The following is a 26,151-nucleotide window of genomic DNA, read 5'->3' on the forward strand; positions in this document are numbered from 1 at the left end:
ACAAATGCTCTGTCCAGTGTTCACTGCTGGGTATTGTAAAAGCATAGTGGAAGTATGAGTGTGGCAGAAAAGTTCACTTTGCAGACTTTGAACCACTACACTTCACAAAACTGCTTACTCATTGCAGTTAGGTTTTTAAAATGTACACCCTTTGTTGTTTTCTTTTTTTTTTCTTGTCTTGTCTTTAAAAAAGGCAGATTGGTTTATTGGCAGTAAAATAATTGTGCTTTTGCTGTGCCAAGCTCCTTTGCCAGTTGTTACGTCCTGCCCAGACTCCATTTGGCAAATGTGCTACTGCGCACCTGTGTGGTAGCAACCATGTACAGTCTTGTTCAAGAAAGGGATGAAGAAATTGCAAGTTGGCACAACACTGTATGAGGCAACAGTGCATATTTAATCGCCTGTTAGTTTTGCTTAAAGGGGTGCACAAAAAGAATATGCTATCTGTTCAGCCTTTGATTATGTTCTCTTGAAATTTGGAAGCTCGGACACTTTCAGGCAAGACTTGAAGCTATGTGGTTGCCTTTGAGAACAAGTTTGCCCCCAGTCGATAGCGTGGTGATGAACCCAAAAAGGGGCGGCATCTGATGCAAGCAGTAGGCTGCGGCTGTGGCTTTGCCTCTGTGCTTTTAATGCAGTGTACATTTTTGAAATCATTATATTCGCGTCAATTTCAGCAGCAGTGGATGCCGTCTCAGTGGAGCTGCATTAGTGGGAGGTGACGGTTCACGCTACTGCATGCCGTGAAGCAACAACTCCCATGTGTTGCAGGCAGGCGTCTTCTTTCTCAGCCTCGACTTTGACACCTGTACAAAGATGTGGCAATGCATTGTTATCACTCAGCGACTTGTGTCCAGTTTGTGATGTGCAAGCGTGTAATTGCCACTCACTCTTTGGCCCTGGCCAGTGGTACACAATGCTTGGCACCAGTGGCACGAACCGTGAAATACATATGAACCAGAATGTGCAGACACTTCAGCTTCTTTTCAAGGAAGTGAAATAATGTCACGGTTCAGTTGCAACAATTAAGTGCAGAAATATTGAGACTTGTAAATGTACACATTATTTGGCGTCCACGAATTTTGCGTATTCAGGTTCCTATTTTTTGTGTTTGTATTTCATTTGTTCGCGACTATGTAGTTGGCTGCTGTGCACCAATGCGCTTGATGACACTCGAGGTACCGTATTTATTCGAATATAAGGCTATAAGCCGAGGTTTTTTTCCAAAATCTATAGTCTCAGTCATACTCCGTCTTATATTCGAAGCTCAATATGTATGTATGTATGTATGTATGTATGTATGTATGTATGTATGTATGTATGTATACATGCATGCATACATACATACATACACACATACATATATGGCGATTTTTTTTACTCTCCAAACTGCCCCCTCACTTTATAATCGTGACCGCCTTATAATCGAATACATACAGTAGTTCCGCATAGCTAGAGAAGGTCAGCGTTACCAGTGCTTTCGTACAGCCCTCGTCCATTGCAGTCAGGGGGGGATTGTTTTTTTAGCTCACTTGAACTTTTGGTGCATTCTGCGTAAAATTTGATAAGTTACTTATTTTATTTGTTATATCAGTGTGGGCCTTTGTAGATTTTTTGTTCGAGGCAGGCTCGGATCACATTGATAAGCCACAACTAGGAGCGGTAAATCGAGCGTATCTGCGATTTCATTCGTACTAGCTTCAATATAAATGGGCTACACTGTGAAAGATGGCCGTGTGCAGTGAAAGCTAGGAAGCTAACTCTGGCGGGCTGTGTATGGGATGGGAGGAAACAGGAAAGGTCGCTGCTTGCGTGAGCCCGGTTGCAGTTTGTACACATTGGTTGCCGAGAGTGATTCAGAAATGCCTGGCAAATTTTTTTAAAATCGTTAACGTGGCATTTTGCGTATTCATTAAGTACTTTAATTTGCATTCCCCTGTGCTATGAATTTGAGTGTGCTGAAGTGACGGCCCACTTGTGTGCCTTCTTTTGTCTTCCACAGTCTCCAGATTGCGTGTCAGCTGCTGTCGTTCAAGTACCTGCTGCGGGAAGTGAGGTCAGTGCTGACTACGGCTGTGTGGTACCGCGTGTGCAGAAATGGTTGCATTACTGAAGATGTGTGGTGTAATTTAGATGCAAGCTCTTGTCCTTTGTGTTTGGCATCGAGCATTTCTGTAAATGCATAATTTGTTCAGGGAAATGTAAGTTTTAAGTTGAGGGATCACAGCATAGCTGTTGTACTCCTCTGTCCCCCTTCAGTAACGCACCTTGTATTCGTGGGCGTAGCGTGCTCCTGCATGTAATCCGCACCCTCATGCGAGACTTTCAGGAAACAGGAAAAATATGCTTGCATGTTAGCTGCTCAATTGACCCCATTAAGAAATGTTCGGAGCTTTATAAAAACAGTGCCGGAAAGTTGTAAGTGGAAAGTAATGCTCTGTAGCAGGTTTATTTTCAGCCTGCTATGGTGTGCACGGTGCAGCGGTGGCGTAGAGGTAGAGCATCCGCCTCGCGCGCAGAAGGACGTTGGTTCAAATCCCGGTGCCGGACAATTCCCACCGGATTAAAAAAAAAAAAAAATCCGAGTGTTGATGGAATTGCAGAATGAGGCTTGGGGTGTGGCCTGACCCCGGCAACCATTGCCGGTAAAGCACTCCCTCACCAGAGCAGGATTGCCCCCGTGGTGTAGTAATGGCCACAACCTCCCATGAATACGCCAATCAACCCCCGGCCCTCAGTCTCCAGTGGCTGCGAAGCAACTGACCAAGGCGGCGGTCAGACCTGTGATGCAGCAGAGGGTGCTAAGAATCCCTGGAGCCGGACAGGCCGCCATTGGAATCTGAACCTGGCAACGTTTAACGCGAGAACTTTATCTAGGGAAGCAAGTCTAGAGGTGTTGTTCGAGGAGTTAGAGGGAATTAAATGGGATGTCATAGGGCTTAGTGAGGTTAGGAGGACAGGTGAAGCCTTTACGGTGCTGAAAAATGGCCATGTCCTGTGTTACTGTGTTCTAGTGGACAGAAGAGAACTGGGAGTGGGAATTCTAGTCAATTAAAGCATAGCTGGCAACATAGACGAATACCATAGCATTAACGAAAGGGCAGCCGGTCTTGTAATTAAGCTTAATAAGAGGTACAAACTCAAAGTGGTAGAGTGCTACGCGCCTACATCCAGGCACGACGACCAGCTAGTTGAACACCCCTATGAAGATGTAGAATCGGCAATGGCTAAAGTAAAAACACAGTATACCGTAGTTGTGGGAGGTTTCAATGCTAAAGTAGGCAAGAATCAGGCTGGAGACAAGGCAGTTGGGAACTATGGTCTGGGCTGTAGAAATAGCAGGGGGGACCTACTTGTCGAGTTTGCAGAACAGAATAATCTACGCATTATGAATACGTTCTTCTGCAAACGGGAGGGCCGGAAGTGGACGTGGAGGAGCCCGAATGGGGAGCATAAAAATGAAATAGACTTCATATTGTGCGATAACCCTGGCGTCGTGCAGGATGTGGAAGTGCTTGGAAGGGTAAGATGTAGTGACCACCGTATGGTAAGATCTAAAATTAGGCTAGATTTGAGGAGAGACCGCAACAAGCTAGTGCAAAAGAAGCCGATTAATGAGCTAACAGTAAGACATAAAGTTAAAGAATTCAGGATCGCGCTGCAGAACTGATATTCAGCTCTTACCGAGGAAGCCGAGCCTACGACAGAGGCCACCAGTGACAACCTTACACGCATTATCGCAAAGTGCGCAGTAGAAGTCGGGGGCACAATGGCTAGACAGGATACTGGTAAACTTTCCCAGGAGCCGAAAGATGCCATTAGGAGACGGCAAACCATGACAATCTCCACCCCAGCTGACAGAATAGAACCAGCGGAGCTTTCGAAGTTAATCAATAAGAATAAGACATCTGACATACGGAAGTATAATATGGAGAGGATCGAATATGCTGTAAAGAACGGAGGCAGCCTGAAAGCAGTGAAGAGGTGTCTAGGCGTAGGGAAAAATCAGATGTATGCACTTAAGGATAAGCAAGGCAATGTCATCACAAATAGGGATAAAATAGTCACAGTGGCCGAGGAGTTCTATAGGGATCTGTACAGTAGCAGGGACATACAGGATAATGCCGAACGAGACAGTAGTTCAGAGGAGATAGACATCCCACCAGTAACGACCGAAGAAGTAAGGAAGGCTTTGAAAGAAATGAAAGGAGGCAAATCACCTGGTGAGGATCAGATAACAGCAGACCTCTTGAAGGATGGCGGAGAAATTGTATTTGAAAAACTGGCAAACCTGTATACGCAATGCCTAATGACCGCAATGGTACCGGAATCTTGGAAGAACGCGAACATCATCCTAATCCATAAGAAAGGCGACATGAAGGACTTGAAAAATTACAGGCCGATCAGCTTACTGTCAGTCGTCTACAAGGTATTTACCAAGGTAATCGCTAACAGAAATTCTGCCACCTTAGATTTTAGTCAACCTAAAGAACAAGCAGGGTTCCGTAAAGGCTATTCAACAATGGACCATATCCACACGATCAATCAGGTGATAGAGAAGTGCGTGGAGTGTACTGAACCCCTATATATAGCCTTCACAGATTATGAGAAAGCATTTGACTCTGTCGAAACACTAGCAGTTATTCAGGCATTACGGAACCAAGGGGTAGATGAGCATTATGTAAAAATACCAGAGAATATCTACAATGGGTCCACAGCTACCATCATCCTCCATAAGGAGAGCAGTAAAATACCTATAAGGAAGGGCGTCAGACAAGGAGACACAATCTCTCCAATGTTATTCACAGCATGTTTACAAGAAGTATTCAGAACATTGGATTGGGAACAGGTGGGAGTTAGGGTTAATGGAGAATACCTCAGTAACCTCAGATTTGCTGATGACGTTGCCTTGCTAAGTAACTCCGCGGACGAATTACAAAGCATGCTTATCGCACAGGACAAACAGAGTAGAACCGTGGGCCTAAAAATTAATATGCAGAAAACTAAAGTAATGATCAATAACCTCGGCACAGCACAGCCGTTTGAGATAAGTGGCGAGGCAGTGGAAGTGGTAAGGGAACATATCTACTTAGGCCAAGTAGTGACCCCGGATCCCAACCATGAGACAGAGATAGTATTTAGAAGGATAAGAATTAGGCGGAGTGCATTCGGCAGGCATTCTCAGATAATGAATGGCAGCCTACCATTGTCCCTGAAGAAGAAAGTGTGTGACAGCTGCATCTTACCGGTACTCACCTATGGGGCAGAAACTTGGAGGGTCACTAAGAGGGTTCAACTTAAATTGAGGACGACTGAGCGAGCAATGGAACGGAAGATGGTAGGTGTAATATTAAGGGACAAGAAGAGAGCTGAGTGGGTCAGGGAACAAACGCGTGTTAAGGACCTATCAGTAGAAATTAAGAAGAAATGGACTTGGGAAGGGCATGTAATGCAAAGGCAAGATAACCGTTGGTCATTAAGGGCAACAGAGTGGATCCCTAGAGAAGGCAAGCGTAGCAGGGGGCGGCAGTAGGTTAGATGGGCAGATGAGATCAAGAAGTTTGCAGGGATAAATTGGTCGCAGTTAGCACAGGACCGTGGTAATTGGAGATTAATGGGAGAGGCCTTTGCCCTGCAGTGGGCGTAGATAGGCTGATGATGATGATGATGTGCACAATGGTACCAAAGACCGTGTTTCTGTTATCACAACTGTTCTCGATGCTGTCATTTCTAGAAGCACAGTCTCCTCTCATGAAGGCTAATCATGTGTGTTTACAATGCAAGAGCTATGCACCACAAAATGTCAGCCTTGTTGCAGGGGTGGTGGCCAGCTACGGCATAAAAGATCAACCGCTCTTTCATTTCCTTTTGCTTTGGTAGCAGTCCTTGCAATGAGTTTAGAAGTGGAATGTGAGTACCCTTGCAGACGATGAAAGGTGAGATAGGAGTTGATGGGGAATGCATCGTAGGGCTTATTGCCGGGAAACTGCACTGCAGGGCAGCTTCACGCCCTGTTTGCACCCCTTAATCTTCACCCCTGATGGGATATAATGTTTCTCACAATTTGGGTTTTAGTTGTGTGTGCAAAAATGTAATTAATATTTCTTTGAGAGAAAACAAACGTTTGTGTGTGCATTTAAAACCCAACATTACAAGGTTGATGGAAATTAATCAACAAGTTTAGGGTAAATCCCCAAGGTTGAGAAAGTTTTTGCAAAGGGCTACCTGCTCACATATTCGTGTACTCTTTACAAGTCCTTCATGCCCCATTTCTTCTTCAGGGAAAAAGGTGGTGCGTATGGTGTAGGCGCCGTCGTTCGACCGGGGGGATGTCTCAGCTTCTACTCGTACAGGTAATTGCTCTTTGTGCCGCACAGTGTTTCTTGAGCTGCATTTACAGTTGTGTATGTCTTTCTCCCAGCTGGGTTTAGGCTAGCATGAACATTTCTGTTCTGAAGTGTCAACTGCATTTTAAGAGCTCTGAATCACCCCTTAGGGCTACATGTCTCAGTGCAGCACTGGTCGTCATAACTTGGGCAGCACAGCCTTTTCTATCGGATGCTTACCTTTGCGTGTGTGAATTTATGCTTCATGCTTTGCTGGGCAAAGTGAAAAGCCCTACCTAGAACGACATGTGGCTTCTGGAGAACATGCATTTGTTTACAGGGCTACTTTTGTGCATAAAACAGGATGTTCCACTGTTCTTTCCAAGTTTTTTACGGCATCTTTTTGTGGCTACCAATAGCTCTTCAGGTGCGGGATTGAACAAGTACAGTTGAATAGTGTACGTGCATCATTGTGTCTCTCAATTGCTGGCAAAATCTTTTGTTTTTGAGTTAGCCCAAATGAGGTAAAGAAGCTAAGCAAAACTGCTGTGGCCTTCACGTGTCATAAATCACCTGTGGGCATAAGGTGTAGGGGAAAAAAAAGAAACAGGCATGAATTGGTTAACTTGCAGGGTCCTTTCTGAGACATAAAAAAAGAAATTGTGGATTTGCATGGGCAGTTTCCATTGGCCATTCCGAGGTAAAGCGGTAATGTGCTATTCCTTCTTTTTTCTCCTCTGTTACTTGAGGGACCCTAACATGGAGAAAACGCTGGATGCATTTGCCGATTCTCTGGCGTGGCTTACAAGGGGCGAGTTTACTGATGGGGATCTCGAGGAAGCCAAGCTGGCGTGTTTTGCAAAGGTAGGTGGAAAACACATCTTTGGTGTATCGTGCAGAGCTGTGCAATTGTGCATATGTCATGTTCAGTTCCATTTATATCATCATCGGGGCATCATCCAGTGTCGAGCTAGAAAGAATGGGAAAGTACCGGCACAAGTTGGTCATGTCCTCCAAGCATGGCATGCAATATAGCTGATGTGTTGCTGTGTATTATGAGTCTCTTTCTCAGCATTCTTCAATTGTATATGGCCGTTTTGTGTGGACTTTCGTGTATGTGCACATGAATATGTTCTCCCTGCTGAGACACTTACGCACTGACAAAGTGGCGGTGCCTTTTCTTTCAAGCTCCGAGTAAAAGGCAGGGAAGTATGAAAGCACGTGAGCTTTGCTCTGCAGTGCATTGGCTCACATCTTGAGGGCCATTGTATTTGTGAAACTCTGGCAGCTTCGCAGCAGCTCCACAGGCCCTGCTTTTTCTTGCCACTTTTGGATGCTTGGGCCTCACCTGTTAACTGAACAATTAAATGTGGCCCACCAAACCTGTCCAAGGGTTGACCACTTAACCCCCCCCTGTTTGTACACCTCATGCTTTTTGCTTCTGGGTTTGTTTGTTTTTACAAGGGGTCATGTAAGCTTATGCCGATTGGCCAGTGTCATCTGAGACAACTACAATGCGCCGGACTGCTGTGCTGCTAAAACAAGCATAGTGTACACTGTACCAGTAGCAGTATGCACTGGTACTCCATGTTTATGTTTACTTCCATAACTTCCATTGTTTACCCCGCCATTCTTCCTGCTATAAAATGAATATGCATTACATTTAAGCGATAATAGCTCGTTCTGCGAGCTTATATGCCCTGCCTAACTTGCGTTTCTTTTGCCGGCCTCAGCAAGTCACCCAGCTGTGCAATCACGTCATAGGTTCTAGTGCAAGGAATGAGTGAGTGAGTCGCATGGCCACTCCCTTTTTTCCTAATTATATAGCTTATTTGAGCGGAGCTTGCGTTAAAAGTGGTGTCAGTATGATTCAAACGGGGCAATCTTTTGATTGAACCAAACTTATGTTTTGTCTGCATGTCCCCTTAATGAGTAATTTATGTACTGTTTGAAGTACCGTATTTACTTGCATAATACGCGTGCCCCCCGCTTGGTCGTGAAAAATTTGATTTTTTTATTTCGGCACATAATAGGTCACCCCGAACTTGGCACTGCAATCAATACCATCCACTGCGTAGGCCTCGACTAGTGATTGCTACGATTCCAAGCCGTCCTGGGATGCTTTTCTTAGGCATTTTACAGCTGACGACATGGCAGAAGCGCGTTATGACGATTACTGATACAGTGTAGACCATTTATAACGTAACCGCTTATAGTGCGGAACCGGATATAACGCGGGTTTTTGTGACCACTGGTTCACCTCCCATAGAGCTCAATGCATAAGCATACCGCTTAGAATGCGGTTGGCTGAAGCACAATACCTTTTATAGTGCGGTTTTATGGCGGGACTGCTGATCGACCGGCGGAGCTGGGGCATCGTTTTAGAGTAGCAAAAGAAAAAAGAAAGGATGAAATCGGCTATCTGATGCAGCGCGCACCCCTTGCTCTCCTCTAACTTCGACTCACAAGAAAAGAATAGGCACGTTTTAGTTCACGCGTACGTGATAACCACAACTGACCTTGCATGACGCACCTCGGAAGATAGCGACCCCCGCCCCTGTCCGCGTGCCAAGTTGTTTCTGTTAAGTGTTAACCGCATGGCCCGTTTTCGCGCACGATTATAGCACGTCGGCGTTGCGCGTGCATTTTTTTTTCACGCTCGTGTCGACGATTTTGCGCTCGCGGTGGCTTCTTCGCGTGGCAGTGGGAGGAGCCTGACGACTTGCACCAATGGGGAGACACGCACCTAATGGCGGAAGATCCGAAACGCTCTGACCAGCCGGCTGGCCGCGTCAGAGATGTTTAGGCCTACCACCGCGGTGTTTCTTGGTGGGAACTTTCACAAGCACCGTGGATGGCAGTTTATATTCCTTTTTTCGCCCATATTATCTGCTCTCTTCTTGCGTGCACATCCTTGCTTGCGCCTTGTGCGGCACCACTTCACGGCCAAGGTCGACGCCATGTTGCTGCCCCTTACCGCGCCGCACACCACGCCGCAGGCATCGCCGCGCCTGCGGCAAGCACTGCATGTTTTCGTGAGAAGAAATCGCTCCATGCGGTTCACGCTTTAGAATGTTGTGCAGATAAGCCACCACTCTTTCCTTTTCCGTACAAGCGATCCGCGCGAAGCCGAAGATTTCCACCACAGTACGTTGCGCTGATAAGCAGCCGCCTTCGGCATCGTGAACACAAGGTGGGGTAAAAAAAAAAAAGTCCCGCTGGCATTCTTATCTTGGTCCACGGCATCTGTTCATTGACACTAAAAACGCAGCCACGATCTTCCAAAACACAAACACAACGGAAGTTAAAGCCGTGCTCGCTGTTTGTAACACCGCGCTTGCAATGTGTAAGACCCTGCAGCAGCGGCTGATGTGAAAAAAAAAATGATATAAACACCAGGCCTTCGCTTTTAAGTGCCGCGCGTATGAGTGATGATAAATAAAGGATGACTTCAGAGGTAGGTTGCGATGTGGTTGGACTTGCGCATGTTTTGGTTATAGTGCGGTACCACTTCGGATTTTTGCGGCTCCCGCGACATACGTTATAAGCGGTCTACACTGTATATCGAGAATGCCCATCAGGTAACGTCGGATGTCGAGCATGTTGTTTTACAGAACCGAAACCGAAACTTGTTTGAATGGTAATCGTGGGCATCGGCCAATCACGGTGCACCTCTTCCCGTCGTCACAGCGTTTAGTTGGTGCGGCTGCCGCAAACCACGCGTGGTAGTTTTTCTTCTTTCGTGCTTTACAAAAATAATTACCGACTTGTCAACCGGATAAACGATGAAAAGTGTGTTAATTTGAGCCAGTCTATGCAGCGCAAGCAAAAACGGGAGCTTGACAAATTCACTTTAGTGTCCCTTTAAAACCAGTGGTTGAATGTTGTCATCTGACTCACTGTTAGTGCCTTACCTTGACTACAAAATAAAATGCCGGTATACAGTAATCACGACTGGTAAGGTTTTGTTTGTTTCTTTGTTACTTGCACTTGTTTGTTTTTCTTTTTATCCTTTTAATCCTTTTTCAGTTTCCTTTTAATTTAAACCTAGATTACAGAGGTGCTTTTCTGTCTGTCTGTGTGTGTGCATGTGGGTGAGAGAAGGAAAAAGAGAGGTGCTTCTGTCCCTATAGTAGGAAGAAAAGAGATCTCTGCTGCATTCTTAAAATGTGGCTGTGTGCAGATTTAGTTACCATAGCTCGCACTGTGTCATTCTGAGGCAGCATCGTCGTCATGTCCGCACCTGCAGGTTGACCGGCCGATCACCCCAGGCGATCGGGGCGCATCCACATTCCTGCACGGAGTCACAGACGAGATGAGGCAAGAGCACCGGCAGAGGATTCTCCGCAGCACAAAGGACGACGTCATTGCAGCTGTCAAGAGGTGCGTCTGCATTCGCATTCTGCGTGGGGAGGAAAAGGAGGGGGGGGGGGGGGGGGGGGGGGGGCAAGAGGATGAGCTGGAGCAGGGATTCACAAGTGGCAGGCTTGTGAAGGTGGTCTGTAAACCCCTTATCGCGAGTTAAATTCATTTCAACGTGTCCATTTACTTCTTCTGTCCAACCCTTGTGGTGTAAAAAGTGTAGGCTTCATTGAAAAGCATGCACTCTCTGGACTTCTTCACGCAGCGGGAGCTTTCAGCACGAGGCCGAAACTGCACAAAAAACATGCACACATTCACACACAACGCATGCATGAAATGAATTGGAAGGGAAAGAGGAATCTGCAGTACCATTGAAAAGGGACCAGTAATTCGAAAATTTAAATTTCTTGGGTATTCATTTCAGAATAGGCAAAATTGGGCTTGCCTGTGGCCACTGAAATACGTTTAAGAATTAAGAATACAATGAAATCAGGGTGCATCTGACTTCAAGTTTTTTTTTTATTTGTTGCGACTGAAATTGTTTAACGTGCATGTGTAGAATAGATTGCCGCATCCTTGAGGCTATCGCTCAATGTAATTAAACGTGTTAATCCTAAAAATAGTATGGGTGCTTCCACCCAACAGGCTAGGTAAGAGCACAGCCATTCGTCATGGGTATGACACGGTCACGCCCCGCGCTGTACTGAACTTCATTGACCATGCAGATTGTATAAAGTACGTAAGCCGGGATAAGAAATACCTGAAAAATAATGACCTTTTAGCGAATTGAACGTTATATAAGCGGCAGAAATTTTCTATTGGTGGTAGAGAATATTGTACGTGTGTCGAGGGCATCATGCGGCACATGTTAAAGAAGTCACATAGCTGCAATCGTGGCTAAAATAAATTCATTATCAAGTTCTATAAGTCGCTTTGCATCCATAACACCAGCTATGCTTTCTTTTTATTGCGATACGAAGTGCGAAAGTTGATGAAACGCCATTTCGAGGAGCATTGCAGCATACACGGCTTTCGTTTCAACCATCGGCTCTGCGCGCTGCAGTGTAGCGAAAAACGGCGAACGGCCCCTTTGGAATTACGCTCTCTCCGGGCGATTGGGACGGCTGGAGCAACGGCATGCTGCTGGCAGCAGATAGCGGAGGCCACGACAACACATACATGACGGCGGCGCACATTCACATGATTTCAACTGGATACGGATTGGCTGTAGCTCCAGTTTGGTGAACCAGGCCTGCGCCTTATATAAAGATGGCCAGCCACATCGTTACCACCAGCAAACAGTGGCGTCCACCTATGAGTTTGTTTTTGTTTAAGGTGGTGGTGTGGGTGCGCAGCGCACGTTTTCGGTAAAACTAAACGTCCTGAATGTATGAAAACTTACAGATAGCTGGTGTTGTGCTTATTTTATTGTAAAACAAATTTCAAACCCAGCGCCAATGAGTGGAAATTTCGTTGAAGCAAAAGCAAGCCAGAAAAATGGTTTGTTGCGGCGAGGACTTTGTTGCATTGACTTCTATGGCTAACTGATGGGGAATTGGAAATATTTCGTTGAAGTGGAGTTCGTTGTAGCGGGGTTTGACTGTAATAATAGTATGAGTGAATGAAAAGATGGAGAGGATTCCATACAACAGAAGCACAGCAAATGTAACAAGACTCGTGTGATTTTTGTTTTTAACAGTTGAAAAGTTTCTTGTTACCTATATACAGTTAAACCTCGATGTAACGAACTTCAATGTTACGAAACCCTCGATGTAACGAACCACGGAATTTTTTGTAACTTCAAGTGTATGCACACCATGTATTTTCCCCCTCTGTGTAACGAAGTCCCGTTTGCCGGAATTTCAATGTAACGAAGTTTTATGGAGAACGAGGCACGATATTTAAGTTGTAGAAGTAGATTTTGGAAAACGCAAGCGCTGAAATGGGGTCCCAATAAAACGCGAACGGCCGCCCAATGCCGCGGATGCAGCCAGCCACGGAGTCTTTAAGTCCCTTGCCTACAAACTGCGTGGCGTGCATACACGGCTAGCGCACTGTTTCTGTCGGAGCTTAATTGTCCACGGCTTAATCGGCATCAGCGTGGACCGCACGCAGCGTTTTCTCCCTGCAAAAACGCAAAACGCGCCTCGCAAGCCACAGGCGCGCTGACGCAGCCGCGGAGACCACCCACACGATGCGGGTAGCTCCTGTGACCGCTTCTAACCTCCCGCTGAAACGCAACTCGAGGGGCATATGAGAGGGGCATGCGAGAAAAAAAGCGGATAATGTGGGCGAAATTTTCATTGTAAAACGTGACACGCGCCGCTTACGAAAGCGCCCATCAAATATCCTCCGCGGTGGTAAGCCTAATCGCCTCTGGCGTTGCCGCCGCCGCCGCAAGCCGCCGCTTTGCACTTCGTTCGAGTTCGCTCATGCTTGTTGGGTTTCGTCGTCCCATCAACATTTGTGAATTTTCATGAGCCTTGCACGCGCTTTTTTTTTTTTTTTTTTTTTCTCACCGGCGTCCGCAATTGCGTGCCGGCGGCGGGAAGTGACTCGCGCTGCGCGCGGCAGTGGGAGGAGCCTGACCGGTTTCGCCAATGGGGAGGCCCGCACCCTATGGCGGGAGCTTCGAAGCGCTCGGGGATGCCTGCTGGCTAGACGATAAGGCCGCCGCGAAGGATATTTGATGGGCGCTCTCGTAAGCGGCGCGTATGACGTTTTACAGTGAAAATTTCGCCCACGTTATCCGCTTTTTTTCTCGCATACCCCTCTCGTTTGCCCCTCGAGTTGCGTTTCAGCGAGCGGTTAGAATCGGTCGCTGGAGCTACCCGCATCGTGCGGGTGGTCTCCGTGGCTGCGTCAGGGTGCCTGTGGCGTGCGGGGCGCGTTTTTGCGGGAAGAAAACGCTCCATGCGGATCACGCTGATGCCCGCGTATACGATTAAGCACCGATAAAACAGAAACAGTGCGCCGGCCGTGTATGCGCGCCACGTTTTCTTTTTCAGGAAACGCTTCACGGGATGAACACTTCATTATAACCGCGAATTTCAATGTAGCGAAATTTCAATGTAACGAAGTAAATTACGAATTTTACCGACTTCGTTACATCGAGGTTCAACTGTAGCAGGTTCATGATTCCACTAAAGTCTGCAGTAACAGTATTTGGATTGTCCATACTTCTGTTACTGCAGGCTGAAATCGTGATCATAATCATGGTATGTTGTAACGAGGTTAGTCTGTATTCAAACAAAAGCAATGTTCATTTCAAATTTGCTTTAAAGCAAATATCACTATTCGCATACTTGTACTGTTTACAGCCGTGCTCAGCCATATTCATCTGCATTTAATATGTGCCAGTGAGCATAGTCACATGCCACATGCGCAACTTTTATGCACTACAAAGCACCGCAGTTATGTTTTAAAGCAGTCGGCCTATGCAGGAGTTAGCTTGTATACAGCAATCTTCAGCACCAATGTGCATTTGTTGTTACAGAGTTTTTTCAATCTTCTGTGTATGCACTCCAAAAAAAAAAAAACACATTTTGTGCACACTGTTGTTTTGTTTGCACAGCAATTTTGCTCGAGGGTCGTGTTTTATGGCCTGTTTTGTTCCACAGCAAAGTTGGCAGCAGCACTTGTCTGGTGATTTCACACTCTAGTCACACCTAGTTTTTCCTCTATAAGGGTATATCTGTTTTAGCAGCATCATAGCGTGAATGGGGAACTGTCGAGTAGGGTGTCATACGAGGCGTCTGTTTGGTCTTGTCTCCCTTCAGGTGTGCCGGTGACAGTGGCTGCACATCGAGCATTGCGGTCATCGGTCCCGAGAACATGTTCACCGAGACAGGGAAGCACTGGCTCGTCCACAGAGAGTAGGTGTCGCAAGCGGGGCTTTTGTCCACCTCACACGCAGCGCAACTCGGGCCAGGCGAACTTTACCACCCTGCGTGCCCTTGGCCCTGTCGCATGTGTGCTCTTGGTTCTATTGTGGCTTCTTTGTGTAGTCAGGAGGGAGTGTACAGTGCACGCGTTGACGGAGTGTACAGTGCACGCGTTGACTGTCAATGCAGGCATGCACCCCAAAGAAGTCATCTCCTACATCTTGCTCACTTGTGCACACAAGTGCATCCCTATGTAGGCAGGTACAACTGCCAGTATGACACATTTTGCGTTCCGGGAGAGGGCGGCCGGGGACAGCTTTTGCCTATGGAACACATTTTTTCTCACCACATCACCAGACGGCCATCCAGAAGCCATCTGGTTACATTGTAGAGCACATAGCATTGCAGAGCAGTAGGGACGGAGCAGAGTTGGCAATTTATAAATTGCTTCTCTGGTATTTTAATACAATCATGTGCTGAGACATAAAAATTACTTGGCTTGTCTGAATGTGCTGTCTACAAATTTTGGGGTACCGTAACAGTATAGTTTGTTGTCGCAGCTTGGTAGCTTTTGAGCCCGGGACAAGCTGATGACGTGCCTTGCTTTCATCTGCTTTTGTGGCAAAGCGCATTCCTTCCAGTATTTTAGAGTAGCGTACAGGCTGCCTGTTTTTAAAAATGTTGACGCTGGTCTGAACCTTAGTTCCTCCGTCCAAGTTCCACAATTCATCAAGGTCCTGGTGACGTCTAAGGCAAAGCTATGGCTCAGATGCTAGGGACTTGATGGGCTTTATGGAGAAGTTACCATGGTTGTCATTAGGGAGTTTGTGGCCTAAAGATGGCTGAAATGCCCTGCACAATGCGGCATGCAACCTTTGAGGAAAAAAACTTGGTGTCCATGTGTTGACCTGGAGGCCGTGTTTTTTTTAAGGGGGGCTCACCTGTGAACATTCCTACGGGACTTCTTCATGACTGACGGACTTAAAACCATCTGGCACCAATGGGAAAAGCTTTACAAATACATATCAATGGGCCTCTTCGATTTTCCACTTCTGGCTCCCCGCGGGCTGCCCGCGAGTAGTCCGAGGATTCCCCGAAGCCATAGGGATACACGGGAAAATCGAATGTTGGACTGCTTCTCGGGGAGTCCGCGGTGAGCCCGAGACTGTAAATCGAAGAGGCCCAATATTCACAACGGTCTAGTTTGCTTATTTGGAAGGTAGGTCACTTCTGTACTGAAATAGAAAATAAAACTCTTGCTTTCTAGGCAGCTAGTGCCATCTGGTGAGAACTAAATACACCAAAATGCATTTCTTGTTTATTTTTCATCTCGGTAAAGAAGTGGTGTGTTTCTAAAAGAAGCCAACTGGGTCATGAATTGGCAAGTCCCGTAGGAATGTGATCAGATGAGTGCTCCAAAAATGCAGTTTGTTACTGTTGAAAACACTTGCAAACTTGCAGCACTACAGCTGGCAGAGCCTTGGTTGTTATAGAGAGGAGAGGAGAAAACTACTTTGTATGCTTTTTGCACTGGGTAACTTTGCTGAAGCCAGGCTCGTAGTGATAGGTGGGAGTTCCTGTTAATGTGGTGATTACATATGTGCGTAAAGGTTCCTTCACCAAGAAAAGCACATAGGCGTGCACCCCAATGTGTTCAAGACAGTCGCTAGTCGAACCAAAGTAGTCAAAACCAAATAGATATATCAATTTTTTTTTCTTTTTTCATGTAGAAATCTGAATAAAAGTGTTTGTTTAAATCATGACGTTGTACAGGTTATTATTTAATGGGCACATGAAGGCAGAAGTAAAGCCTTCGTTCTTGTTTGCACCATCCAAAGCTGTCAGGCACTAGCCAAAGCTTTCAGACAGCATATATTCTGGTTTTTTAAACTTATCTTGCAGTTCTGATTTCACACAATCACTTGCTAAGTTCAGGTCATCAAAATGGGAAAGCAGTACCTGGTTGAATGTGCAGAAGAAAGCTTGTCTTCTGGTGGAAGCAGTGTGGAGGACAGAAGATAACAAAAAAAGGGGGGGGGGGGGGGGGGGGGGGGGGGGGGGGGGGGGCAGAGAAACATTCATGTCACTTGTCTCTACAAACAAACACACATTGAAAACAAGGGTTTAGCCGGGCATTCATAATGCCCAGAGCTACTATTTGACAGCATCATCCGAGGAAATGCGCAAAGCGGACAGCAAGGTTCTCAAAACATGCACTCCCATGGAGGCTGTTATATACTTGCGAACTGATGAGGTGTTGGTTCAGTCACCGCACACACGCCACAACAGTTGCTCTTGTTGGCATGGTCGTGTCAGCATTGCAACAACAGGGCATGTGTGCTAGCATATGCAAAGCGTGCGACATAATTTGAACCAATCCTTGAAATGAGAATAGCTAAATTTTCTGAGCCATTGGCTCTAGCAGAGTAAATCTAGACAACATTTTACAGCTAAGTTGTTAGCGCTGCTTCGGCTGAGATCTTGTATTTCCAGCTTTGGTGTAGATGGAAAAAGATTGATTGATTCAAACCTTTATTGGAGGAAAGGGGAGGCCCGGAGGCCGTACATGGGGTAATGGGAAGTGAAGGGATGGGGGGCAGCAAAAGGTCTTCGTCTTACAATTGAATGTCCCTCCTTTGAGCACTCATTTTGCGTCCATGATGTTAATAAGGCTCTTCTCAGGATGGGTAGTCACCCCCAGGCTACACTAATCTCGCAAGGCCACTCTGTATACCATAATTGCCTAGTGCTTGCAGAAAATCGATGTCGTGATTTGGAGGTTGTATAGTGTCCGTGTCTGGAGGGACGTGACGGAACAATTCCTGTCTTTGGAGCGTGAAATGGCTGCACACCCACGTGAGGTGGTGAAGGTCAGATGATACGCTTTGTTGGCAATAAGGGCAATACGGGGGTGGGTGCCCATTCGGATGGTACCATTTCCTCGTAACAGAGGGCGTGTAGGCACTGTTGCCGATGCTTTTATTGATGAATATTTCGGCAACCCTGGGTATTTGAAGGCTCTGTGGCAGATATCCTTTAGGAGTTTGACGTAATAGGGTAATCTTGCGTTGAACACGCCTAGCAACCAGTTCCAGGCGTGGGTTCATGCAAGGCACTACGGCAGAAGGGGAGGGAGGTAATGAAGCGCTCTCCCTGCTTGGTTCCCCGACCGGAAATCCGTTTGACCTGGTATCCACGCCACACGTATAGACCTTATGCAAAAACTGGCGCCCTCTCGCGGGAACTGCGTGCGCTTCCACCATGTTGGGGGATTCCCGGATCTCCGGATACCGCAGTATACATGATAGCCCGGAATTAGCGACGCGCACGTCGGCGTTTATCGTTGTCCAAGATGCTTAAGTACTGCCGTGTAACTTGCTGTGCACAAAGATGATGCGAGGACGACCACGGAAAAAGCGTACACATCTTTTTTTTTATTTCTCAACGGAACCGTGATTCGAGCCCTGCGTGAAGTCGCTTGCGGGTGTCGACTTCTAAGCGCAGTAATATTATAGCTAGATCACATGAATAGTCACAAAACGAATAATATGTGCAGGACTAAAAAGGTGCCAAAGTTAGCTGTTTTTTAGCCCTGTATTTGCCGCTGTTACGAATCGGCCAGCGCCGCCGTACTTTCCCGCAGCACTCCACGGCTGTGCGGCGAAGCTACCTCGTGCGCCTTTCTGCCATCAGGCGCAATCATGTCGGTGACAAGTTGCAACAAGCCGCGTCAGACGCTTCGCTTTGGGCGCATTTCAAAACTTCGGCGGCTACCGGCGAGGCTCGTCTCCATGCTCTTCAAGGACACAGAGGCCCCGCGAACTCAGCGAAGTCCTCCTCTCTCCCCTCTCCCGGACTCAACGTGCCCGAGGCTATGAACGGCTTACAAACTCCGGAAAGAGCGTTGTGTGTGTCTGTGACGTTCGTGGCGTGTTCCAGCTTGTTTCGTTTGACCGTTATCGCTTTTGAGTATAAATAGAGCTGCCCCAGCGTTGTAACTCATTCCTGTTAGAGCAGCGAATCGATGTTGTCGCTCTGCTCGAGTCGTGTATTGTAACCTCGCCCGTCGGGGCATTGTTCTTTGGCTTCGGCTCACCTCTCGCTATGAAGTAAACAGTTACGTTAGCCTACGGCTTCTGGACTTCTTCACGGCTGCAACAGCGGCTGGCCGCTCGCATCATACACGCTACCACTCGTATGTCGGAGGCCACGGAGCTCGGATCGGGTGCCCCCGCCCGGTCGCAACACCGCTGAGCACTCCTGCCTGCATCGGTCAGCTCGTACTTTATTGAGATGAGTTTTGAGTCTGCCGTTCGTGCTTTGCGCGCCCGTGTTTCCTTTTTATTCTGGACGTTCGCTGGGCTTTTATGGAAGTACTACGCATCCTTTCATTTGCCAAACGTTACAGGAAATAAGGGATCCGCGAGAGTTGCAACCTTCACGTAGCACCATGAGTAGCGCAAGTAACGTACGTAGTAAAGCGTGTATCAGTCGTTTACCGCTCGTCGCCTGCTGTTCGACCGTAGCCTATTTTCCCAAGATCAAATTTTTCGAGCGGAATTTTCTAAGCGGTGGTGTGCACCCAGTTTTGTTGTCCAGGGCGCGAGCAGGAGACGCTCAGCTGTCGCCGCGAGGCACGCGCTCACGAGCGCTCGGAATTTTCTCGCTCTCTAAAGTTTTTTTTGCTAAAGTCTTTGCATGTGCTGGGGATGCTCGGTGGTCGCCGCGAGGCACGCGCTCACCAGTGCTCGGCAATGTATTGGTAGATTAATTATTCATTGGCAATTTATTGGTAATATATTGGCAATGTTTAACGCGTTACACGCCACACAGGTTACGTGCTACACATTACGGCCAGCTACAACAGCTCCGCTGTTAAAAAATGCAAGGTATGCAGTTTATTTATTAATTTTTTTTGTAGGTTTCCTCTGCGTCCCAGAGGACCCTTAGCGTATAGCTATATCGCGGAGTGCCCACCTCCCCCATTTCAACCTCAGGGCAGCCCGCATCGTCTCGAAGCGTTTCAGGAATGACCTCCTGAGAAACGAGCAGGATGCGAACCAACACGGATGTACTTTCAATGTTCGCGTTCTCACATCCAAAAATGCGACAGCCACCAAAAGCTTCCCTGCCGGTGCCTCCCTGACTGTTTTTTTCGATGCGTAATGCGTATTTACAAAGTCGCTCGCAAATGTGGGAAACAGAGAAAGGTCCACAGATCACTCCTCGCTCATTTCGCTGCACTTAAATCTGAATGTAAAAGGATCGCCAAGCCCAGAAAGCCCCTCACACGCTCCATACCAAGCAATCCCGCGACCGCCATCCCCCAACATGGCGTCGCGGGCTCGTTTCGTTTTTCTCCCGGTAGATGGCGGCACTTTTGCATAAAGCCTATAGTTACACCATTTTGCGAAAGATGTTGAAGGGAGAGCGTAATGATGTTGGCTATAGGGTGGTCTCAATATGGTTTCCGGAGTTCTTGCATGACGTCATGGGAATCGGTCAATATGCGTGCTATTTGAGGTGTATTCGCAGAGTACGTTAAATGGTCCAGTACGGCCAGTACGCCTCGTAGCTCCGCTTCAAGAGGTGAACAGGTGTTCATCTCGAGCACTGCCGCGCCATCCAGGTGTGGTGCCTCTGGAGATCTCCATGCTACACCGATGTGTCCGTCGCGAATACTGGCGTCAGTGTAGATGTCAATTTCCACAGAGCGTTTGCTCATCTGGAGTCGTCGTTGAGCCTGTTGTCAGGCTTGGCGATGCCTTCTAGGTATGTTGGTCTTCTGATGCATTACGACCTGAGTCGTGCGTTCCCGGGCGGTGGGGGTGCAGTTGTCTTCTGTTGTCCCAGGCCACAAGAGCCAGGCCTTGGCTTGTCAGTTCGCGTCTCGCAGCGTTCTGGGCGATGGTTGCTTCGATTAGTGCGGGCAGCGGTGGCAGAGCCACAGAATCTTCAAGCGCCGCTATACGGTGTGTCGAGGCAGGCCAGTTATTGTGCGGCGAACCACTCGATATAGAATGTCGAGATGTTTCACTTGGGTGGCGGTGAGGTCGTACACCGAAGCCCCATAACATATTTGGCCCACTGACACTGCCCTTGCCAGCGTATGTGTTGCCATTTGAGATGCACTCCCATACTTATTCGACATACGCGACACTAAGTGTAGCATCGGTTTCCAGCTTGACTTACGTTGATTTATCCATTGTTTTGCGCTGTTGCTGCTGGCTAGCGGCAATCCCAGAAGCCTGATCCTACCGATTTCAGATGGAATAGGAATGTCTGATATGTATGTGACCTGATGGAACTGGGGAGGTAACCTCTTGCTCCCATGGACAGCAAGGAATTCTGTTTTGTCTGGCGCTAAGGCGAGCCCTAGAGAGGGCAAAGTGTCTGTAAGGCTGTGGACAGCTGCTTGGAGTTTCACGATCATGGATTCGACGCAGTCAAAGTCCTGCGCTTCGGTCCAAATAGTTATATCGTCGGCATAGATTGGAAACCTAGCCGCCGTGTCCTTCTCTAGCGATCGTGCAACTCGCCATGGCCAAATTGAACAAGATCGGTCCGAGGATAGACCCCTGGGGCAAGCCCCTATCCAAGAAATAGGTCCTGGGGGTCCATCCCGGAGCTGATGCTGCGAGTTGTACTGGTTGTTGGCTTAGGAAGCTCCGAATCCAATTTTGAGCACACTGGCTGGGGTAAGCCTGGGCCAACTCTTCTAGTATCGCTTGATGCTTAAAGGAGCCATGAAGAGAAAATGCAAGTTGGTTTTATTCGAAAGATTTCGTGTTTTATAGTGCCCCCAGCGCTTGTCCGGATACAAACGATGCTTTATTCACTGAGAAATTAAACAATTTAGGTTAAAATTTTGATTTTCCCGCGAAATCATTTGTTTTCGGGGTCTGCAATGACATCACAGGAACCGACCGCTCTGCAGCCTAGAATACCTTAATTCACGCATCCGCCGTACAGGGTAGAGACACGTATACGCTGGCGCCACCATTTTGGGTCGCTCACTTGCCGCCGAAGCAAGTCATTGGGTCAAAACCGCGCTAAAATTATCGCCGCAACGCGGTTTACTGAAGAAGTTTGAATCATATTGTCTGTTTCGCGTTGCTAGGTCTCGTGGGAAACGAAAAGAACAACACGATGAGCACGTTGGCCCAATCGCGGCGGCACGGGACCGTTGAAAGGTTGTCTCCACCCTGTACAGCGGTGTTGGTTTGTTCGCGCGTTTCTTTACGTTTCCCGAACCTAGATGGCGCCACCATACCGTGGCAAGCGTTTGGTTTGTTTTTGCCCGTATTTAAACCTGGCTTGTTTTTGTTCTGGGAGAAAATAATTGTTCCCTGAAACAGTGCTCGCTCGACAAATGTGGTCACGTAAGACACCGTTGCTTGCATCAATCGTCCAGTGTCGTCTGAGACAACCCCAAGCCCCGTAGTGGTGTGCAGCTAAACCAAGCATGCTGTGCGCAGTACGAACAGCAGTACGCATCAGTACTTCTATGTTTACATGTGCTTTCATAACTTCCACTGTTTGTCCCATCATTCTTATTCCTTTGCAAAGAATGTGCCCTAAATTTATGCGCAAATGGCTCGTTCGGCTAGTTTGTAAGCTCTACCTAATTTGCGTCTGCTTCTGCCGGCCTCCGCCAATCGCAGAGCTGGCTCGAATGACATCATAGGTTCTGTTGCGGAAATGAGCTGGTGGGTCGCATGGCCATTTCCTTTTTTCCTAATTATGTAGCTTATTTGACCGAAGTTTACGTTAAAAGTGGTGTCAGTATGATTCTAACGAGGCAATCTTTTGAATGAACCAAACTTGTGTTTTCTCTTCATGGCTCCCTTAACGTTATCAAAGGTCTTTCGCATATCAACTGCAAGTACGTAATCGGGGAAGGCCCCGGCTCCTTTACAGTTGATAACACGTCTGAGTAGCCACAAGGCATCATGTGTTCCAAGATGAGGTCTAAAGCCGGTTTGTGAGGGATGGAACCACGGTTGGATATATTCTAAGTGATGCTGCATTCGATTGCAAATCATGCGCTCAATAAGCTTGCATAGCATTGGTGTCAATGAAATAGGCCTGAGGTTGGCGAGCTTGGATGAGTCTTTATTGGGCTTTGGTATGGACGTTACTAGCATGAGTTTGAGATCCAAAGGAACCTCTCCTCGTTCCCATTGTGCATTTGCTAGTTCTAAAAGACACTCCTGTGCCACTTTGTCTAAGTTGCGCAAATGCTGCCAGGTGATGCCATCGTGTCCTGGAGCCGACTTAGACTGGCCCTGACAAAGGGCAGCCTGCAATTCTCCCAATGTAAACGTCCAGCTCCGGGCGCGTACTGGGCAGTAAGATGGATGGCAGTGGGGGTGGGGGCGTAAGTGATGAAAAAGGGAAGAACGTCTTTATGATGTCTTCCTCTACCCGATCCGGTGGGGCTTTGAGGATAAGGGTATTGAAGAGCCGGTTTTTGCATTTGCGTTTTCCTGCCAATTCGCGGTAAATTCCTCATAGTTTGGCTAGGCCGCGCTCCTGGCTAAGCTGAGAGCACAAGCTGTGCCACTGCTCATTAGAAAGGGTCTGTTCATAGGCCCGTATAATTTTGTAGTGTTGTCTCACTTTAACAAGATCTCTCTGACTTTTTCTGTTCCGAATGTAGCGTTTTGTAAGAGTCGCCGTCTTGCACCATAGGTTGGCTGAATGTTTGTCCAGGGCAGGTGAGCCGTCGTCACATTCGACTTCTTCCCTAACCTGCAGGGCTGCTTCTTGCAATGTAGAAACGAATTCCTCCATTGTAGTGGTGCTGCAGACTTGTACGCTCTGCCGGAAACACTGCCAATCTATAATTTTGTGTGTTCGTTTGTTTCGAAATCGCTTTCCTGTCAGTTGTATTTGAATTGGAAAATGGTCGTACACGCTTCAAGAGCGGACAACCCCACATGTAGCATAAATGAGGTCCGGGGTGGAGTCATTTTGGGAGCTATGTAAGGCCAGACGTGTACGAACTGCAATATCATTGACCAAGTGAAGGCCGCAGTCCTCGGCTGCAGCCTCCAGAGCTACACCGTGCTTATTTGACCGGGAGTAGCCCCAGACTGTGCTTTGCGCATTAAAATCACCTCCAATTAAAACCGGTATGTTGGGATACTTTTGAATGAGTTGCCGCATCCACATAAAATTAACCCTGCCCTGTGAGCTTGATACAGGGCGATAGTACACCGATGCAACAATAAGTTTCTTTCCGTTGGGTAGCTGTACCATAGCTATCACTGTCTCGTGATCTGGTGAAGTGTGCCCAGTAATCGCCAAGTGAGAGCAGGTTAGGTTCGATCTCACCAGAACGGCTGCCTGCACGGCCGCTGTAGGACTCCTAGGGTTGCCTCTGGTGCCTTTGCACACTATTGCGAGATTTACGAAAGTGGTATAACCACTTATGGTTGGGGAGCACTTCGTTTCTTGTAACAGGAGAATGATAGGATGGCTTGTGTGGATTTTACTTTTCAGTATTGGGGCGGCTGTTTGAAACCCTCGGCAGTTCCACTATAGCACTTTAGGGGAATCCATGCTACTGTCCTAGCGTACTCCACGCTGTGACCTTTCTTGGAGGGGGATCCTCCTGTGATGTTGGAAGGCTTTGAATGTATGTCATCATAGATGACGCCTGCTGTGAAAAACTGTCGATGGTAGACTTCAGTTTTTTGATATCTGTAAGTTGAGCGCGGCTTTCCTGTTGAACATCAGCCCGGACATACTTGAGGGCCTGTAGAATCTCATTCATGACACTCGAAGCAGGCTGTGACATTGCCGTTTGTTTTGCCGTGGTGCTGTGGCTCCACCGAGGCACAGAGGGAGTTCTGCCTCTGGGAGGCTGCAGATGAGAACGCTCAGGTTGTCCTGACTTGGGAGCAGATTGGCTTGCTGGTGTACGTTCTTTGCATCGTTTAAGTTCCACAATCTCTGGTTGCAGCTGTGCGTTCTCCTCTCTGAGGGCGCAAAGCTGCGAATGCATCTCCGCCAGCTGAGTCAACAGTGCCCCGTTCCCGTTTATGTCACTTGAGAATGGTTGTGACGTGGTGACATGAGTGCCCCGTTCTATCTGTGGCTCCTTGGTGCCCGTAGTAGGTCGACCATTCCGTGTCACCATGTCAGCCCAGGAGACGCTATTTTGAGTTTTCTCTTGCTTTTGGATACTGGGAGCAGGCACTCTAGCTGAACATCGCGGGTCCACGGCAAGGTGACCCTCTTTTTTGCATGCAGCGCAAAAGAGAGTCCGGCCACACGGGATTCCTTCTTTGTGTGCCCGTCCACAGTCTCTACAGACCTGCGGGTGCGGGCAGTGCCTCGCCATATGGCCAATTTGGTGGCATGAGAAGCACACCATTCACTTTGGCTGATATGGCGAGACTTTGACTATTGCCATGTAATATTTAACAACTTTGGGGACTTCTGGGGCATCAAAAGTTAGGATGGCTTTGTTTGTTTTACCGATTCTTTGGGCTGAAAGCACTTCTGCCCGCTCGCATCGGACCCAGTTGAGAATTTCTTCATTAGATTCACCTGCTTCTACAGTTATAACCCCTCTTGAAGAGTTGCTGTGGTTGGGGATGTGCCGAATTTCAACCGGCAGCGTGACGGTCTGGCCATTGTGCTGGAAAATCAAGCTCGTCGCCCCCAAAATAAGGTTGACGTGCTCTTGATCGTAGACGGTGATCTGTACGCAGTTTCCAGATTTATCGTACCGGTATGTTGCCAATTCTGCCATTTCTGCGCTCAGCGCTAGTGTCTCTATCAAATTTGCCAAAGTGTTCTTGGGTATGGCATACCTGCCAACTCTTCCGAATTTTCCGTAAAATGTACGAATTTCGACCAGTCTTACGATTTTACGAATCTTGCCTGAAATAACGGAAAATATTTTGATTTTCGAAAAAAAAAGGGAATATCTATTAAAACGACACTGTGCCACCTTGCGCCGCCACGATAGGGCAATACAGACTCTTGTTATCATCATCAGCAGAAGCTGCGACTTTGTCGCCTTCTCGGGGTGGGCTGCGCATCCATGTCCGGAATTCGCTTCCACCTCGACCAGCCTGTTTAGAGCGAGTCGTTCGGGGGCCGGTTAGGACCTCCGTGTTCGCATCGCTCTTCGTATGACTGCCACGACCAATGCACTGCGACCTGTGGCACGGCCGCTGTAGGTGCTTCATTACTCTTCAAGACTTGCGAATTTCACTTATGGTTGCGAAAACGTGAGAACGCTTGGCACAGAACGTTAATCCTTTTAAACTTGTAAAAAATTAGTGTGCTGCCGCGCCCCCCTTTCCAAGTCACCAGGTTGGCAGGTATGGGTGTGGCATGTATGCTGAATTTCTTCAGTGGCCTTAACGAGAGAAGTGCCCAAGGGTGACTTACCCTGTCAATCCGGTTGACGTCCGTCTTCCAGTTGGTCCTCTTTCTTGTCCAAATGTTCCACTTGCCCTCTGCAGAGTCGTGCTCACCATCTTGGTTCATGTCAGTGTGTTGTCCATCCATAGGAGTCGCCACGGGTTCGCCGTTGTCGCGCAATAGTGCCGGTCTGA

The 26,151-nt window shown here is 47.7% G+C and overlaps 1 protein-coding gene across 2 annotated transcripts in view; it reads left to right on the forward strand.

The window, feature by feature from the left end:
• Positions 1–26,151, forward strand: part of LOC144139134 (presequence protease, mitochondrial) — a 124,496-nt gene that overhangs the window by 86,665 nt on the left and 11,680 nt on the right. For both annotated transcript variants that reach the window (XM_077671589.1, XM_077671593.1), the window contains 5 exons: positions 2,003–2,056; positions 6,282–6,353; positions 7,076–7,190; positions 10,576–10,709; positions 14,468–14,563. In XM_077671589.1, the coding sequence (XP_077527715.1) occupies positions 2,003–2,056; positions 6,282–6,353; positions 7,076–7,190; positions 10,576–10,709; positions 14,468–14,563 (471 nt within the window). The remainder of the gene's footprint in view (positions 1–2,002; positions 2,057–6,281; positions 6,354–7,075; positions 7,191–10,575; positions 10,710–14,467; positions 14,564–26,151) is intronic.

This window comes from Haemaphysalis longicornis, unplaced genomic scaffold (genome assembly GCF_048455015.1).
Source record: "Haemaphysalis longicornis isolate Haplotype H1 unplaced genomic scaffold, Haemaphysalis longicornis Haplotype H1 scaffold_1, whole genome shotgun sequence".
In the NCBI taxonomy this organism is placed as follows: domain Eukaryota; kingdom Metazoa; phylum Arthropoda; class Arachnida; order Ixodida; family Ixodidae; genus Haemaphysalis; species Haemaphysalis longicornis.